The sequence below is a fragment of the Ahaetulla prasina genome, chromosome 4, assembly GCF_028640845.1.
Source record: "Ahaetulla prasina isolate Xishuangbanna chromosome 4, ASM2864084v1, whole genome shotgun sequence".
In the NCBI taxonomy this organism is placed as follows: Eukaryota; Metazoa; Chordata; class Lepidosauria; order Squamata; family Colubridae; genus Ahaetulla; species Ahaetulla prasina.
Genome location: NC_080542.1, coordinates 53,697,946 through 53,718,181, shown reverse-complemented (window position 1 = coordinate 53,718,181; position 20,236 = coordinate 53,697,946). Strand labels below are relative to the sequence as shown.

General features: G+C 41.2%; 1 protein-coding gene across 4 annotated transcripts in view; it reads right to left on the bottom strand.

The window, feature by feature from the left end:
- The window catches only part of MARCHF10 (membrane associated ring-CH-type finger 10), a 171,043-nt gene that overhangs the window by 12,163 nt on the left and 138,644 nt on the right, over nucleotides 1-20,236 (bottom strand). For 3 of the 4 annotated variants that reach the window (XM_058179553.1, XM_058179552.1, XM_058179555.1), the window contains 3 exons: nucleotides 18,518-18,684; nucleotides 3,792-3,901; nucleotides 30-143 (listed from right to left, as the gene is read on the bottom strand). In XM_058179553.1, coding sequence (XP_058035536.1) covers nucleotides 30-143; nucleotides 3,792-3,901; nucleotides 18,518-18,684 — 391 coding nt within the window. The remainder of the gene's footprint in view (nucleotides 1-29; nucleotides 144-3,791; nucleotides 3,902-18,517; nucleotides 18,685-20,236) is intronic. The other variant, XM_058179554.1, reaches the window with a different exon arrangement.

The window sequence follows — 20,236 nt, the reverse complement described above, 5'->3', positions numbered from 1 at the left end:
GAAAAAATAGATATTATTCTGGCTATTACCCTATCTCTGGAGGCTTGATTGTAGTTTAATCTCATGAGTTCTGCAAACCTTTGCTCATATAGATGAAGCAGCAGTACAAGGTAAAGGCCTGAGTTCATCAGCTCATCCTGGGCCTATATGTTAAATAAGACATTATGAGTTTGCTCCACAAAAGAAACAACAAATACCATATTTTGTGGAATATAAGACACTCCAGAGTATATGACACACAGTTTTTGGGAAGAAAAATAAGAAAAAAAAATCTGCCTCTATCTACCAGCATCCAATGTTATTCATCTGGCTAGCATCCTTAGCAAACAGCCTGGTCAGCTTCAGCACATTAGCCTGATTCAGCACGAGCAACTGATTGGTGGGTGGATCAAATACCCCCAATCAAATGTTCCCAGAGGTGAACTTTAGCAACAGGTTCGCTGGTTGTGAGCGCACATGTGCGCTTACTCACTACACTCACATGCGCTTCGTTGGGGCAGATACGCAGCTTCAAAAATGCAGCTGATCATCACAGGGAGCTCCAGTGAATATAGCAGGGGAAGCGTGGAACCAGTCTGACAAGGTAGCAGCTGTTCTGGGTTGCCATTTTGGCCTCTCTGCCTTGCTTTTTCACCCTCCCAAAGCTCCATTTGAGAGGACATGTGGAGGCCAAAGGGTTGGGGCCGGCAGGTGGGTGGGACTATATACATGTATAAAACACACCCAAATTTTCACCCTCTTTTAGGTGGGGGAAAGTGTGTCTTATACGCTGAAAAATACAGTAATGTTCTCTTAACTGAGCATATTTCTGTTATCTTCTGGCACAAGATGCAGGAATACAAGATAAGTATAAAAACTTTAAATCCTTTCTACTGGATATTTTTTGAATATTTCCCATCACTATGGAAATATTATTTATTTTGTGAGGAAGGAAGAAATGACTTCATGAAAAATAACTATGCAATTAAAACAGGATTTGTAAACAATACTTTCTAACATAAACCATCAGTTTTAAAATTCCAGAGTCCACTATGCTTTTCTAACTGATCTTAATGACATTTTCCAGACAACTGCCCTACAAAGTACATTAAAATGCCTCTAAGATGCCAATTGTGAGTTGCAAACCATCTTACTCAACTAGAATTCATGTTTGCTATCACTAAGCTGGACAAGACCTGAATGCCTCCCTAACTTGAATATATCTACACGTCAATTCCTTGTGTGTCCAATCACACTTGGCCAATAAAAAATTCTATTCTATTCTATTCTATTCTATTCAATGTGTGATAAATTAGTACAAATCCTTTCACCCCGTCTTCCACACAAGGGAAATAGTTTGCTAGCATCAACACTTCCCACAATATTCATCAATCTCCAGCAGCAGTCCAGGCATCACTTAACCCACTTGATCCCCCTCAATCTTTCTATAAATCACAGACAGTGATCAGATCTGTGAGAAAAGAAAGGTTGTATGTGTGTCTTTTCTGCCCTCTTATTCCAGGTGACAATCAAGACCTCAATAGGATCATGCAGCAAACCATCAACAATAGGCAAGAAAATGGTAAATGAGCACCTTACACCCTAGATGAGTTCAACTCACCAGGACCAGATGGATTAAACCCCAAGGTTCTGAAGGAACTGGCAGACATGATCTCAGAACCACTGAACTGTATCTTTCAAAGATCCTAGAGCACCGGGGAACTACCAAAGGACTGGAAAAGAGCTAATGTAGTTCCGATCTTCAAAAAAAGGGAAAAATAGATCCAGGAAACTATAGTCCTGTCAGACTGATCTCAATTCCTGGGAAGATTCTGGGAAAGATAATCAAGCAATGAGTCAGCAAACACCTAGAGGGAAACAAAGTCATACCAAAAGCCAACCTGGGTTTCTCAAAAACAGATCATGCCGAACAAATCTTTTTGCATTCTTTGACAAAGTGACAAAATTAGTGGACCAGAAGAATGCTGTGGATATAATTTCCTTGGGTTTCATTGAGGTATTTGATAAAATAGATCATAACATACTACTTGATAAGATAGAAAAAATGTGAGTTAGACATCATCACTACCAGATGGGTTCATATCTGGCTGACCAACTGCATTCAACATGTAGTCCTCAATGGAACTGCATCTACATGGAGGAAAGTATGCAGAGGGATAGAATCAAGATCACATGAAGCATCAATACCACTTTATAATGCCATGGCAAGACCACACTTGGAATACTGCATCCAGTTTGGTTGCCACGATATAAAAAAAAATTTTGAGACTCCAGAAAGAGTGCAGAAAAGAGCAAAAAAGATGATTAGGGGACTGGAGGCGAAAACATATAAAGAATGATTGTTGGAATTGGGTATGTCTAGTTTAATGAAAAGAACGACAAGAGAAGAAGGACATGATTAACAGTGTTCCAATATCTCATGGGCTGCCACAAAGAAGAGGTATTTAAGCTATTCTCCAAAGCACCTGAAGGCAGGAGAAAGAACCAATGGATGGAAAATAATCAAGGAGAGAAGCAAACTAGAACTAAAGAGAAATTTCTTGATAGTTAGAACAATTAATCAGTGGAACAACTTGCCTCCAAAAGTTGTGCATGCTCCAACACTGGAAGTTTTTAAGAAGAGATTGGACAACTATTTATCTGAAATAGTGTAGGGTTTCCTGCCTGAGCAGGAGGTTGGACTAGAAGACCTCCAAGTTATCTTCCAACTCTGTTATTCTGTTATTCTGAATAAGCCCCAGCTTCCTATGGAATCTATCTGGACCCCTTTATTGCCACTAGTGGACCAATGAAATAGATTCTGTCTCCCTGCAGTGGGGAATAATATACATTAAAAAATCTCTTGGTTATCAGGGCATGATTTGACCATGACATGGGAACCACAGACAGTTCTTCCAATTCCTGATCAATTGCCACTGCTTCAAACTGAAAACAGGTAGTGACCAATGTCTCATACTGCCCTGGGATGACCTGGGTTACACTCATGGCTGTCACGGTGGCAAATAGCCTCAGAACCATCCACAGAGAAGACTTGGGAAACTTCACTGCCCCCCAGAAATGGAGTCAAGGAGTTCAGACAGGGAGATCATCATGCAGCAGAGAGGCTATAACAGTAGCCACAATCTCAACTGATATCTAGAGAGCAATTTTATCTCACATGAAGTAACTTTTGGGACAGCACCTCTGAAAGGTTTGAGGAACACCTCTCCATTACCTCAGAAAGAGCAAAGAAGTAACTAATTCTAACTAAAGTAGAAGAATTGGACAAAGACTAATTGAGCATGTAGAACAGCACAAAACCAATAGAATAAGGTTTTCTGCGTTGAAATTTGTTCCAAAGAAGCAGCATAACCATTGCAAGATGCCACTATTGCAATATCAAATATAAGCACCCACTCACTATAAGAAACAAACCAATAACAAATCACACAGATGCTGTCATAACTGAAAACCAAGGGATGCACCATCAAAATGGAAGATCAGGCTAGAAAATAAGATTAGCAAGCTGAGATTGGTTGCAAATTAGCTAGAACAGATGGAAAAAAAGGTGAAGAACACCAAAGAATGCCTAATCAAGAAATACCATTTAGAAACAAGGAAGATTAAAGAAGCACTGGAAATCATAAAGCAGCAAATAACAGCAATAGCCAAGAAGATAGAAGATACAAACTTTGGATTTCTAAGTATAGGTAGAATCTCCAGTTTCATATAATTTTCATCAAGGAAGATAATCAAAAGATATTTTCTTTCTTCAATAAAGGATGGATTTATCAGAGTAGCTGATTTCTTACCCGAGACTGTTGGTGATTCCTGTAGTAGTCATTCACATTAAAATCATCCAGATCTACAGTGAGAGTCTGCTTACACAGTTCACAGGTTTTCACTGCACCAAGCTCAGCACCTAATGAACACAAATATTTTTTGTTATCTTATTTGCAAGATATATTTACTGATAAAAGTAAAGGTAAGGGTTCCCCTTGCACATACGTGCTAGTTGTTCCCGACTCTAGGGGGCGGTGCTCATCTCCGTTTCAAAGCCGAAGAGCCAGCACTGTCCGAAGACGTCTCTGTGGTCATGTGGCCGGCATGACTCAATGCCAAAGGCGCACGGAACGCTGTTACCTTCCCACCAAAGGTGATCCCTATTTTTCTACTTGCATTTTTTACGTGCTTTCGAACTGCTAGGTTGGCAGAAGCTGGGACAAGTAACGGGAGCTCATCCCGTTACGCGGCACTAGGGATTCGAACCGCTGAACTGCCGACTTTTCAATCAACAAGCTCAGCGTCTTAGCCACTAAACCACCTCATATTTACTGGAGATTAGTTTAATATACTGTCTAATTATACCACGAATTTGATCAGTTGATAGCTGTATATACAATTTTGTAGTCACAATCACATTATAGAATTAGTATTTTGTTTAGTGATGTTAACATATTGATGTCCAGTTTACAGCCTACAAGACATTTATTTATTTATAAAATTTATCTTACCACACAGTAACTCTGGGCAACTGAAACATGCTTGAAATGTACAGATAATATGGGTGTGTGCTTTCAAATATTTGGAGCTATTTGGGCAGGTCCCTCCAGTTTCCTTGGCAAGATTTTGGAACTGATTTGCCATTGCCATTGACTGAGAAAATGACTGATCCCAGGTCACCCAGGTGGCTTTATGCCCAAGGTGGGACTAGAACTCTTGGTCTCCGAATATATTACCTTATCCCACCAGACTTGAAATCCTAGGCTTAGAAAACTTGGAACTCCGTCGCCTACGACAAGACCTAAGTTTAACTCACAGAATCATCTATTGTAATGTCCTTCCTGTTAAAGACTATTTCAGCTTCAATTGCAATAATACTAGAGCAACCAATAGATTTAAACTTAATGTCAACCGCTTTAATCTAGATTGCAGAAAATATGACTTCTGTAACAGAATCATCAGTGCTTGGAATACTTTACCTGACTCTGTGGTCTCTTCCCATAATCCTAAAATCTTCAACCAAAAACTGTCTACTATTGACCTCACCCCATTCCTAAGAGGACCATAAGGGGCGTGCATAAGCGCACAAACGTGCCTACCATTCCTGTCCTATTGTTTTTCTTTTCTTCTTCCTATATACATATTTTTATTATTTATTTATTTATTATTTAAACTTATATACCGCCCTATCTCCCAAAGGACTCAGGGCGGTTATATATATATGCTTATACCTCCTTATATTTACCCATATATGTGTTTATATATTATATAATCTTTTTGTATGATACCTACATATATTGTTATGACAAAATAAATAAATAAAAATAAAATAAATAAATAAAATATCTAGACTAATGCCTTAACCATTACATCAAATTGGATCTTACTTATATTAATAGGGAAATATAATGCTTTTGTGTCAGAGGCAATTTATTGCACATTTTGAGCATATATAAAAAGTTGCTTAGTATGTTCATATCAAAAGTTGCTCATATCCTAATATGGGAAGTCTGAAACCGGTACCTGCAACCTTCAGTTTTCTTTTACTAGTGGTTTCCCAAGAAAACAAAATAAAAACTAAAATAGAAATTTGTTGAAGAACAAAATGACAATGAAATGACCAACAATAAAAAGGTTCCAGTTAGCTGTTCAACTGTGTAAAGAACAATGCAGCTACTGCAGGAGTAAAATAAAACACACACACACACACAAAAGGAGGGAATGGAATATCTAGTCATGCAAAAGTGGAGTTGAGAATCCTATCTAAAGATCACCTCAGATATATAGGTTTCTGGTAATAATTCTGAGCATATGTAAAGTCCATGTATGTGATACACAGACACCACAATGAATAAACTACTATAAAAACCTGAAAGCTTCTATCTTTCCTTAATGTGTTCATATATCTGTGCATTACAAGAAATATATAGACAGAAGAACTACATTATTAGCAAACATCCAGAAAGTAGAGATAATAATAAGTAAATTAGTAAATATTATCAAAAAAGTAGGGATTTCTGCTTCTTTGAGAAGTACTTCCATTCTCTTAGTATCCATGGATTATAGATTTTATTTATTTATATACAAATATCCTTCTTTAACATATATCCCTCTAATTTGAGGGCCATCTATTTATCCATTTCAGGTTTCTTTTCTTTATGGACACACACACATATCACAACTACATAGCAGACGTTGATGTCATAATAATGCCTTATAAAGTTCTAGCACTGCCTCTACATTGTACCGTATCACTGTCACTGGGTGTTGTGCCTTGTGATTCTTGACAAGTGTATCTTGTCTTTTTATGTACACTGAGAGCATACACACCAAAGACAAATTCCTTGTGTGTCCAATCACACTTGGCCAATAAAAAATTCTATTCTATTCTATTCTATTCTATTCTATTCTATTCTATTCTATTCTATTCTATTCTACAAGCCAGTTAGCGTAGCTGCTTTACTTTCTTATTCAAGGACAATACTTTGGCCAAACATTTACAACAGAACGTTGTGAGCTTACTCTTGATTCCTAAGAATGAAAGGAGATCTTCCTAAGAAGATCTCTAGGGTTTCTGGGAAATTGGAGGAATGGATGCAAAGTTCTCTGCTTTGCACTTGTTTATTTTTGCTGTGAAGAAAATAATAATAATATAAAGGAAAAATAATATAAAGGAAGAGAACAATCACATATGATAAGAATATTGCAGAGTGCTGGGAAATTGGGTGAATAAAAGGTAGATTGCAGGTGCCAAAAACTGCAGATATTTAAAAAATATCTTACTGTTATAAGATATAAAATATAAAAAAATAATTACTGTGAATTTAGATCATTTATTTATCAAATGTGATAATGTGAAATTATGCATTATAAGGTCCATTAATTAATTTTGCAGATTGATGTAGGAAATCACAGTGTGGTCTAAAATTTAAAGTATCTTCCTATCAGATAAACACAGTAGATGTGATTAAGCTCAATAATGGAAGTGTGTGGACCAAAAATAATTAGTTGATGTGCTTTAAGCAGATTTACTTAAGCATGCATATTGAACTTAACCTGCAGTCTAAGTTTGGACTAACTAATCAATAAAAAATAAAATCAAAATATCTGTAGCTAATCCATACCTAGTTAAGATTAGCCATGAATTATTATAATTATTACAATATATTGAAAATGCGTATGCGGAATTTTATTATATGTAAGTCTAATACATACCTCACTTGTTCTTGCTTCATTTTTTTCTTTTTATACACATAAAACCCCCCAACACACACACACACACACACACACACACACACATATACATATATATACACTGTATGCACAATTATTAGGGAAGCTGTATTTTGGAGGATTAATTTTATTATTGAGCAACTACAGTGCTCTCAGTCAATCCAAATTATTAATAAACCTCAAACCTGAATACTTAGAAAGTAAAAGTGAGGTTATGGCTTTCGTAGGAGAATATTTATGTGTGCACAATTATTGGGCAACTATTAGTGTGCAGAATTATTATGCAACTAAATGATAAATGAAATTTTCCCATCTCACTCATTTATTTTCATCTGTTAAAGTGAGAATAATAAATAAACAACTCAAAATTTCCAACAAACAATTCTGACATTAAAAAAAATCAGTGACAGTTTCAATGACAAACCTTCCCTTCATGGAGTCTGTCAGTTTCTTGATCTGTTGACTATCAACTTTTTGTGCAGCAGCAACCATAGCCTCCCAGACACTGTTCAGAAAGGTTTCCTTCACCATAAATCTCCCATTTAAGAAGGGCCCATAACTTCTCAATAGTGCCAGGTGAGGAAGGGGACCATCTCATTATTTTTTCATCTTTTAAGGCCTTTACTGGCTAGCCACGCAGTAGAGTACTTTAATGCATGTGATGGAGCTTTGTCCTGCATAAAAATCATGGTCTTCTTGAAAGATGCAGACTTTTTCCTGTACCATTGCTTGAAGAAAGTGTCTTCTAAAAACTGGCAGTAGGTTCGGGAGTTGATTTTGAGTCTATCTTCAGCCCGAAAAGGTCCAATTAGTTCATCTTCAGTAATACCAGCCCGTGCCAGTACATCACTTCCACTCTACTGGCATCTGAGACAAAGTGAAGCTCTGTGCCCATTACTGATCCAGCCACGGATCCATCCATCTGGTTCATCAAGAGTCACTCTCATCTCATCAGTCCATAAAATCTTTGAAAAATCTGACTTCAGATATTTCTTGGCCCAGTCTTGCCATTTCAACTTTTGTGTCTTGTTCAGTGGTGGTCGGATTCAGCCTTCCTCACCTTGGCCATGTCTTTGAGCACTGAACACCTTGTACTTCTGGGCACTCCAGGTAGGTTGCAGTTATGAAATATGACAGCACAGGAGGATAATGGGCTCCTGGTAGCTTCACGTTTGATTCTTCTCAAATCTTTGGCAGTTAAAGTGCATCTTTTTTTCTCAATAAGTTTCTTGCATCCCTGTTGATTATTTGCAACAAAACATTTGATGGTTCTGTGATCACACCCCAATATCTTAGGAATTTCAAGAGTGCTACATCCCTCTGAAAGACTTTGCAATTTTTGACTTTTCAGTCAGTTAAATCTCTTTTTTAGCCCATTTTGCCTGAGGAAAAGAGAAAAGTGCCTAATAATTATGCACACCTTGATATAGGGTATTGATCTCCTTAGGCCACACCCTCTCTCATTACACAAATATAAATCACCTGATATGCTTATATCCAGTAAGCATTTAAGTTTATACAGCTAGGATGTGGAAAATATGCACACATAGGATGATATGGTCAAAATACTCACTTGCCTAATAATTGTGCACATGGTGTATACATACACATACACATACACATACACATACACATACACATACCGTGTTTCCCCAAAAATACTGTAAGACCCTGTCTTATATTTTTTTGAATCCTGAAATAAGCACTAGACCTAATTGACATGTGCTCAAAAGCCTGATTGGGCTTATTATCAGGGGATGTCTTATTTTGGGGAAAACAGGGTATATACACACTTACACACACACACACACACACACACACACACACACACACACACACACACACATGTATACTGTAAATATACACACATACAAACACACATAAAATTTCCATCATACTGTATATATGTGTGTGTTTCATCCTGCAATGGATAGACAATGGCTGAAATGGTGATGATCATACACACACACACACACACACACACACACACACACACACACACACACACTGTATTTTTCGGCATATAGGATGCATTTTTTCCCTCACTAAAAGAGGGTGAAAATTTGGGTGCGTCTTATACACTGAATGTAGCCCTGCCCACCTGCCGGCCCCCACCCTTTAGCCTCTGCCTCTCAGCAATTTACCTCCTTGCATCAAAAAGCAAACAGCCTGTTTCAGCTTCAGCACAGCCTGATTAACACAAGCAGCTGATTGTCGGTTGGATTGGCCTCCCAACCCTCAGGTGTTTCAGGCTGTAGGAATTGCTATTGCCTATTGCTGTGCAGACCTCCGCTGTTTGCTGCAAGGAGGCAAATTGCTAGGAGGCAGAGGCAGATTTTATTTCCTGCCCCCCCCCCCCCAAAAAAAGTAGGTGCATCTTATATATATATGTTTGCTGTTGTTAGTTGTGAAATTGTGTCCGAACCAATGCAACCCCATAGACAACGTTCTTCAAGGCCTTCCTGTCCTCTACTATCCTCTGGAGTTCATTTAAGCTCACACCTACTGCTTCAGTGACTCCATCCAGCCACCTCATTCTCTGTTGTCCCTATCTTCTTTTGCCCTCAATCTTTCCCAGCATTAGGCTCTTCTCCAGTGAGTCCTTCTTTCTCATTAGGTGGCCAAAGTATTTCAGTTTCATCTTCAGGATCTGGCCTTCTAAAGAGCAGTCAGGGTTGATCTCCTCTAGGACTGACTTGTTTGTTTGCCTTGCAGTCTTCTCCAGCACCAGAGTTCAAAGGCCTCAATTCTTTGGCACTCAGCCTTTCTTATGGTCCAACTTTCACAGCCATATATTGCAATTGGGAAACCATAGCCTTGACTACACGCACTTTTGTTGGTAGCATGATGTCTCTGCTTTTTAGTATGCTGTCCAGCTTTGCGTTCCTCCCCAGGAGCAAGCATTTTTTAATTTCTTGGCTGCAGGCCCCCATCTGCGGTGATCTTGGAGCCCAGAAAATTAAAATCTGCCACTACCTCCATTTCTTTCCCATCTATTTGCCAGGAATTGAGAGGGCCAGATGCCATGATCTTAGTTTTCTTAATGTTGAGTTTCAAGCCAACTTTTGCACTCTCCTTCTTCACCCGCATCAAAAGGCTCTTTAGTTCCTCTTCACTTTCTGCCATTAGAGTTGTGTCATCTGCATATCTGAGGTTGTTGATATTTCTCCCGGCAATCTTAATTACGGGCCATGGGTGGCTCAGGCTGTAAGATAGCCTGTTATTAAATACAGCTGCTTGCAATTACTGCAGGCTCGAGTCCCACCAGGCCCAAGGTTGACTCAGCCTTCCATCCTTTATAAGGTAGGTAAAATGAGGACCCAGATTGTTGTTGGGGCAATAAGTTGACTTTGTATATAAATATACAAATAGGATGAAACTATTGCCTTACACAATGTAAGCCACCCTGAGTCTTCAGAGAAGGGCGGGATATAAATGTAAATAAAAAAAATAAATTCCAACTTTTGATTCATCTAGCCCCGCCTTTTTCATGATGTGCTCTGCATATAAGTTAAATAGGCAGGGCAACAGTATACAGCCTTGCCAGACTCCTTTCCCAATTTAGAACCAATCAGTGTTTCCATGTCCAGATCTCACTGTTGCTTCTTGACACGCATATTTATTTATTTATTTATTTATTTAATTAAATTTTTATACCGCCCTTCTCCCGAAGGACTCAGGGCGGTGTACAGCCAAAATAAAATACAGAATATTTACAATTAAAAGAATTTAAAATGAACTATTACTAAACGGCCGATAATTTAAAAAATTTAAAAATTTAAAATATTACTAAAACCCCAATTTAAAATCAAACTATTTATGCCAGTCCTGCTTGAATGAATAAATATGTTTTTAGCTCACCACAAAAGGTCCGAAGATCAGGCACTTGAGGTAAGCCAGGGGGGAGTTCGTTCCAGAGCGTCGGTGCTCCCACAGAGAAGGCCCTACTCCTGGGGGCCGCCAGCCGACATTGTTTGGCGGACGGCACCCTGAGAAGGCCCTCTCTGTGAGAGCGTACGGGTCGATGGGAGGCATAAGGTAACAGCAGGCGGTCTCGTAAGTACCCGGGTCCTAAGCCATGGAGTGCTTTAAAGGTGGTAACCAAGATCTTGAAGCGCACCCGAAAGACTACAGGAAGCCAGTGCAGACTACGGAGCAGTGGTGTTACGTGGGAGCCACGAACGGCTCCCATTACCACTCGCGCAGCTGCATTCTGGACTAACTGCAGCCTCCGGGTGCACCTCAAGGGCAGCCCCATGTAGAGAGCATTGCAATAATCCAGCCGAGACGTAACCAGAGCGTGAGTGACCGTGCATAAGGCATCCCGGTCAAGGAAGGAACGCAACTGGCGAACCAAGCGAACTTGGTAAAAGGCCCTCCTGGTGACGGCCGCCAGATGTTCATCAAAGGACAGCCGACCATCCAGGAGGACGCCCAAGTTGCGAACCACCTCCTTTGGGGCCACTAACTGCTCAACAGTCAGCTGCGGGTGCAGCTGACTGTACCAGGGTGCCGGCATCCACAGCCACTCCGTCTTGGAGGGATTGAGCTTGAGTCTGTTTCTCCCCATCCAGACCCATACGGCTTCCAGGCACCGGGACAGCACTTCGACCGCTTCGTTGGGGTGGTCCGGGGTGGAAAAGTACAGCTGAGTATCATCAGCGTACAGATGATAACTCACCCCGAAACCACTGATGACCTCACCCAGCGGCTTCATGTAGATGTTGAACAGGGTAGGCAAGAGAATCGACCCCTGAGGTACCCCACAAGTGAGGCACCTCGAGGACGACCTCTGCCCCCCTGTCAACACCGTCTGCGACCGGTCGGAGAGATAGGAGGATAACCACCGATAAACGGTGCCTCCCACTCCCAATCCCTCCAACCGGCGCAGCAGGATATCATGGTCGATGGTATCAAAAGCCACTGAGAGATCTAATAGGACCAAGGCAGAGGAACAACCCCTGTCCCTGGCCCTCCAGAGGTCATCCACCAACGCGACCAAAGCCGTCTCCGTGCTGTAACCGGGTCGTGCTGTAACCGGGTCGGAAGCCGGACTGGAACGGGTCTAGATAGACAGCTTCCTCCAGGTGCTTCCTCCAGGTGCCGCATATAGGTTTCTCAAGAGACAAATTAGATGGTCTGGTATTCCTATCTCTTTAAGAACTTGCCACAATTTGTTGTGTTCCACACAATCAAAGGCTTTAGCATTGTCAATGAAGCAGAAGTAGAGATTTTTCTGGAACTCCCTAGCTTTCTCCATGATCCAGCGTATGTTGGCAATTTGATCTTTAGTTCCTGTGCCTCCTCAAAATCCTGCCTGTACTTTTGGTAGTTCTCGATCCACATACTGCTGGAGCCTAGATTGTAGGATTTTGAGCATAACTTTACTAGCATGTGATATGAGTGCAATGGAGCAATAGTTTGAACGTTCTTTGGCATTGCCTTTCTTTGGAATTGGAATGTAAACTGACCTTTTCCAATCCTGTGCCATTGTTGAGTTTTCCATATTTGCTGGCAAATTGAGTATAGCACTTTTACTGCATCGTCTTTTAAGATTTTGAATAGATTGACTAGAATACTATCACCTTCAACTAGCTTTGTTGTTGCTCAGATTTCCTAAGGCCCATTTGGCTTCACATTCTAGGATGTCTAGCTCTAGGTCAGTGACCACCCCATCTTGGTTATCAGGTATGTTAAGTTCGTCCTTGTATAGTTCTTCTGTGTAATTTTGCCACCTCTTCTTAATCTCTTCTGCCTCTGTTAGGTCCCTGCCATTTTGGTCCTTTATCATACCCATCTTTGCATGAAACATTCCCTTCATATCTCCAATTTTCTTAAGGAGATCTCTGTCCTCCCTATTCTATTGTTTCTTTGATTTCTTTCTACTGTTCATTTAAGAAAGCATTCTTATCTCTTTTAGCTATTCTCTGGAATTCTGCATTCAGTTGGATCTACCTTTCTCTTTCTCTCTTGCCTTTCACTTCCCTTCTTTCCTCAGCTATTTGCAAAGCTTCCTCAGACAGCCATTTTGCTTTTTTGCATTTCTTTTTCTTTGGGATGGTTTTAGTGGCTATCTCTTGTACAATGTTGTGAACTTCTGTCCATAGTTCTTCAGGTACTTTGTCTATCAGATCTAATTCCCTAAATCTATTTGTCACCTCAACTATCAGAGTTTTATTTTTATTTATTTATTTTATTTATTTATTTAGTTTTATTTATTTATTTTATTTTATTTATTTATTTAGTTTTATTTATTGAGAACCATCAGAGAAATGATTTAGTTCATATCTGAGTGGCCTAGTGCTTTTCCATACTTTCTTCAATTTAAGCCTAAATTTTGCAACGAGTATCTCATGATCTGAGTCACAGTCAGCGCCTGGTCTTGTTTTTACTTATTGTATAGAGCTTCTCCATCTTTGGCTGCACAGCACATAGTCAATCTGATTTCTGTGTTGACCATCTGGTGATGTCCATATGTAGAGTCATCTCTTCGGTTGTTGGGAAAGAGTGTTTGCTATGACCATCGTATTCGCTTGACAAAATTATATCAACCTGTGCCCTGCTTCATTTTGTACTCCAAGGCCAAAAGAACATTGTACTCACGTGAATGTTTGTTCTGGGTGCACTGTGTGAGAATCCAAGCAATGGGTTTAATCTCATCTGATTGGCCAGAGACTGAGTTAAAATTTGCATAGATATGCCTCCTTCCCTCTTGGAGCTCCAGTTTATTAACGAGGTCTGGATCAGGAGAGGATGAAACCTGTAATGTTAAAGAAGAAAATCGCCTCCAGACCCTGGACCCACCCTCACAGATTGTGAAAAAAGGGAGGGTTTGGACTCTCACGCAGTGCACTCAGAACGAACATTCATGTGAGTACAATGTTCTTTCTCTGGTGCGCTGCTTAGAGAGTCCAAGCAATGGGATATACCCAAGCTAAGTATCCCTAGGGCGGGAAATGGAGGTGTCCAGGGTCCGGTCCGTTGGAAGAACTTGCTGTAGCACTCTCCACCCAAAAGCAGCCTCGGCAGAAGTGAACTTGTCAATCCGGTAGTTGCAGATGAATGGCGAGGGCAATGTCCAGGTAGCCGCTCAACAGATCTCAAATATGGAGGCCTGAGTGGCCCATGCTGCTGAGATGGCTGCGCTTCTCATCGAGTGGGCTGTGATGTGAGATGGCCGAGGCCTGGACTTCTGATCATAGGCCATTGATATGCAGGCTTTGAGCCAGTGACTGATGGTGGAAGGAGACACTTTAGTCCCCAGGGAACTAGGCTGGAAGGAGACGAATAATCATTCAGGTCAATGTAAAGACGCTGTCCGACTGATGTATTTGCACAGAGCCCTGCGGACATCTAAGGAATGCCATTATCATTTCTGGTGATGTTTGGGTTGTGGACAAAAGTCAGGAAGAATAACCCCCTGGGCCCTGTGGAACCAGGAGTTGACTTTTGGGATAAACGTGGGGTCCAGGTGGAGCACCACTCTGTTGGGGTAAAAGGTACACAGATCCTTGCAGATAGATTTTATGAATCAGTTAAAAAATAAACAACTAAATTGGAATTCTATATATTTTCCGAATAACAAAAGTTTAAACAGAAACAGAAACATTTATTTATGAAGGTCTATTCTGTCCTAATTTCATTAAGAAGAAAATCATTATAAAATAATTTATATATTTAAGTAGGTAATCTTATTTTTAAAAAAGACAACCTGATTTATTAAGTTTTAGCAGTTCCTCAAGGTCTTGCTCTACCATAAACCTCCTCTGGTCTATGCGACTGGGAGCCGTGACAGAACCTAGTTGGTTCCATTGGCATTGGATAACATCCATGAAGAGCCTGGGGGATGGGATAGCCTCCTATTCTGTGACCAGTTCAGTAAACAGAAGAGCAGTGGGATCGGGAGGATCTGTGGAACCTTCCCGTTGTCCAATAAGATCTCCCATGTTGGCCGTGGTCTTGGACTTGTACAGTAGGGAATGAAAAAGGTCATGGCGGAAGAGACCCATAGTAGGAGGTCTGTCAGAAGTGACCTTTCGTCATCCGAAAGATTTAGTCCGTCATCTCCTCATCACAGACATATGACATATCAGAATATTGCGAAGACAAGGGAGAATGCCTCTCATATCTGTCCTCTTTGTCCCCTAGGTGGGAGGGTGGAATGGCCCACGAAGGGGGCGGAGCCGCTTGAGGTGGGCCAACAATGCCCCGTTGAGTGAGAGCAGTGTCAATGCTCCTAGCAATTGTCTGTGTGATCAATGCAGACATTTCCTGAGAAAGTGAACAACTTGGCTTCCTCCTGGCGGAGCTCCGCCATGGTGGGTGTATAGGTGGCCTGGAACATCTACGAGAGGCCCTGGTTCAGGAACCTGTTGAGGGCTGGTGTACAAGTGAAACATTAGGGGACCAGCCGGGCTGTGGAGGTAATGGCTGCTAGTTGCTAGGCCCTGCTCTGAATCAATCAGTGGACACCCCGCTTTCTTCAGGGGGAACAGAAATTATGGCTCAAGATGCCCGTTTTTATGCTAGAATAAATTGTTTTTCCAGAGCACATTGTCGTCTTTGGGCATCTTTCTCAGATGCTGCTGAGAGGAGGCTGGGACAGATGACTGCGGCCTAGTATGAGCCCTCTTGGTAGTAGATCTGCCGAATCTGTGCGAGAATGCTACAGATGCATGAGATGAAGTACAAGATGGCAAACGACTGTGAGAAGCCATTGCGCAAGCCACAATCAATGTAGAGGATCAAAACAAACTACTGTACAGCAGCAAGGGTAGCAGATGGAATAATTCAGTGAACCAATATACACGTAGAGACCGACACCACAGCTTAGACACATGATAGAAGATCAGGCACCTCAATTAAAAGGCGGAAGTCAAAGGAATTGCTTCAACGCCTAGCAAGGCTGTGCAATGAAAGGGACAAGGTATCAGGCACCATGGATCCTGTCCTGAAGTCAAAGCGCAGAAACCAGCACCACAGTTCTGAATGCGCAGGCTGAACTGAAAGGCCAATGACCACTCAGGGGCAGATAGATGCCAAGCTGACACCACAGCCCGTTGTGCGACACAGGGACTCAGAGTGTGACAGGAAGTCCTGGAGAATAATAAAAGCGATAGGCCAACACCACGGCCAAAATGCGCTGATATTCTGGCGAAATTAAGCGCTAGAATGGCCTGAGGTGCAGAACTGACACCACAGTTCTAAGGCGCCAGAGATAAATTCCTATCCGGCACAGGGCCAACATTACGGTCCCTTCGCGTGCCCTTGGTATCAGATGGCAAGAAAGGCAATCACAAAATGGTGGCGGTCACAAGAGCCCCAGAAATGGCGCCAAAACAACTCCGAAAGTCAAGGAAATGATCCATTGAAAATGGCGCCGAATCAACACCACGATCCATTAAGCAGCTGCAGTTAGACTTAAGGGGCTATTGTGGATGATAAATCATTGGGTCGATGCCATAAAACCTTCACGCATCCCGAAACTAGCTGAGCAAAAATGGCACCTGGCCAATAAACGGCCCGCCGCGCCGCAGCAAAGGGGCTGAAATGGGTTAGCATTCCTGCAAAACGCTGGGCTGCCAGTCCACAATTTCAAAAACCCTGTAAATTTGTCGCTATTAGTAAGCCGACACCACAGCAATTAGCGCTGCAGCCCCGAGTGAAGAAAAGATTCACGGAAGCATGTCTTCAATTCTCTGGGTTGCTAACAGGTTGCAGGATCAAAGAGTCGCCGCTTGAATCCCTGCGGCTCAGCTGAATGGCGCAGGGGCAAAAAAACCCACCCCAAAGCTGCAGTCACCATTGGAAGGTAAATGAAGGTACAGAAATTCAAACTTGATGGAAAAGGTAGCTAACGGTAAAATTAGTTGGTTAGAAAGTCCAAGCAGTGGAGCGAAGAAAAGATCATGCCTCTCTTGGCTGACTGAGTTAATAAACTGGGCCGTGATAGCTCAGGCTGTAAGAAGCCTGTTATTAAAACACAGCAGCCTGCAATTATTGCAGGTTCAAGCCCGGCCCAAGGTTGACTCAGCCTTCCATCCTTTATAAGGTAGGTAAAATGAGGACCCAGATTGTTGGGGGGGCAATAAGTTGACTTTGTAAATATACAAATAGAATGAGACTATTGCCTTATACACTGTAAGCCGCCCTGAGTCTTCGGAGAAAGGCGGGATATAAATGTAAATAAAATAAATAAATAAATAAATAAATAAATAAATAAATAAATTGGAGCTCCAAGAGGGAAGTAGGTGCATCTATACAAATTTTAACTCAGTCTCTGGCCAATCAGACGAGATTAAACCCACTGCTTGGACTCTCTAAGCAGCGCACCAGAGAACTTGCCTATTATTCCAGTTATCTTTTGACTTCCTACTTTAGCATTCCAATCCCCCATGATGAAAAGGACATCATTTTTTGGTGTTAATTCTATATGGTGCTGTAGGGCTTCATAGAACCAGTCAATTTCATCCTCTTCAGCACCAGTGGTTGGGGCATAGACTTGGACTACTGTGATATTGAATGGTTTGCCTTGGATTCGAACTGAGATCATTCTGTAATTTTGGGGATTGTATCCCAGTATTGCTTTTCCTATTATTTTATTGACTATGAAGGCTACTCCATTTCTTCTGAGGGATTCTTGCCCACAGTATTATACCTGATGGTCATCTGAATTAAATTCACCCATTCCTGTCTATTTTAGTTCACTGATTCCTAAGATGTTGATGTTCAGTCTTTTCATCTCTTGTTTGACCACATCCAGCTTGCCTTGATTCACGGATCTTACATTCCAGGTTCCTATGGAGAAAAGATCTTTGCAGCATCGGACTTTCCTTTCACCACCAGATACATCCACAGCTGAGCATCCTTTCGACTTTGGACCAGTTGCTTCATTCTTTCTGGCGCTATTAGTACTAGCCCTCTGCTCTTCCTCAGTAACATATTGGACACCTTCCACACTGAGGGGCTCATCTTTTGGTGTCATAACTTTTTTTCTTTTGGTACAGTCCATGGAGTTTTAATGGCAAAGATATTGGAGTGGGTTGCCATTTCCTTCCTTCTTGGTGGCCCTGCATGGCATAGCTCATAGCTTCATTGAACTATGCAAGCCCCTTCACCACGACAAGACAGTAATCCATAAAGGGGATATATATGTATATATATCTCTGTGTGTGTATATGTCTGTGTCTGTGTCACACATATATATATATAGTTTCTTGATGGTTGAGCTATTCAATAATGCAATGAAATGTCTAAAATGTTTATGGTAATATTTGTTTGTTATTTGAACCTGTAACCATACCTGACTTTATTTTAGCCTTTAGCCATGACTTTAGACATTCCTGATGGACAAATCGAAGACTTCCTCCACATCCACAAGGTTCTAGCAGAGGATTGGTTACAGATCCTCCTGCAATTTGGCATATCCGACACTGATCTCCCTCCTCTTCAGGGTCTTCTGCCAGGAGACTGGAAATACAAGGAATTTTTCAATGTTGCAAAATTTGAATCCAAAGATCTGAAAGAATGGCATTTAAAAGTCCATACCTAAAATAGGTTTGAGAATTATCAAAATAAAGGAGCAGTGGGAAGAAGCAATTAATTCCTTACTTTTCAATTTTCTCTTAAATGCTGAGTATATTCAATTTAATTATAACACAAAATTACAAAAGGAATAATGTCTCTTTTTTCCAGGCTTCAATCAAATTAGCAGACAACTTTGTTTCTCAAAAACTAGAGAACTAAACGGTCAGATATAACAAACTTAATTCTTACTAAACCAAATGCAAAGTATAGAATAGGGCAGTGATGGCTAACCTTTTTGTCATCGCGTGCCAAAATTGGGAGAAGCACGGGGGAGTCATGCGTGTGTGTGCCCACACCCATAATTCAATGCACCGCACACCCCTGCGCATGCATGTGCAACCCCCCTGTGCGACCCCTGCTTTTGGCAAGTGATGGCATGGTGGGCCCAGTAGGCCTGTTTTTTGCCCTCTCCAGTCTCTAGAGACTTTCTTGGAGCCTGGGAAGGGCGAAAATGGCCTTCCCCACCTCCCACAGAGGCCTCCGGAAGCCGGAAACAGCCTGTTTCCTGACTTCCAGTGGGCCCAGAAGGCCTGAAAATCAGCTGCCCAGCACACACATGCGTACTGGAGCTTAGCTAGGGCAACGCTTAAATGCCTACCGATATGGTTCCACGTGCCACCTGTGACACACATGACATAGGTTCACTATCTCAGGAATAGGGGGTATCTGGCTTAACAGTAGTGTCTGTGAGAGAGATCTAGAAGTCCTAGTGGACAACCACTTAAATACGAGGCAGCAATTTTCTGCAGCTTCCAAAACAGCCAAGCCTAAGCTGCATCAACAGAAGGATAATATCAAGATCACATGAAGTGCTAGTACTGCTTTATATTGTACTGATAAGAACCCACTTGGAATACTGCATCCACTTTTGGTTACCACAATACAAAAAAGATGTTGAGACTCTAGAAAGAATGCAGAGAAGAGCAACAAAGATGATTAGGGAGTTGGAGGCTAAAATACAGTATATGATGAACAGTGTATGGAAGAAAAAGACTAGGGATGAGATGATAGCAGTTTTTCAATATTTAAGGGGCTGTTAAAGAGAAAAGGGGATCACATTATTCTTCAAAGCAACTTTATTCTCCGAATACAGAATTAAAAAAAATATGAAACTTATCAAGGAGAAATCCAACCTAGACTTAAGGAGAAATTTCCTGTCAGTGAGAACAATTAATCAATGGAACAGTTTGCCTCCAGAAGTTGTGGGTGCTCCATAAATGGAGGTTTTCAAGAAGCGATTGGACAGCCATTTGTCTGGAACAGTATAGGGTCTGCTGCTTGACCAGGGTTTAGATTACTCCAACTCTGTTATTTAGCATTCTGTAAGTTTTGTTTAATTATGTTTAGAAATTAACTTATCAATAAAAAAGAATATTTGTAGGTAATGGTTGAAATGAGGAGTCCTTGGTGCCCTCTGATAATGACATTGACATCG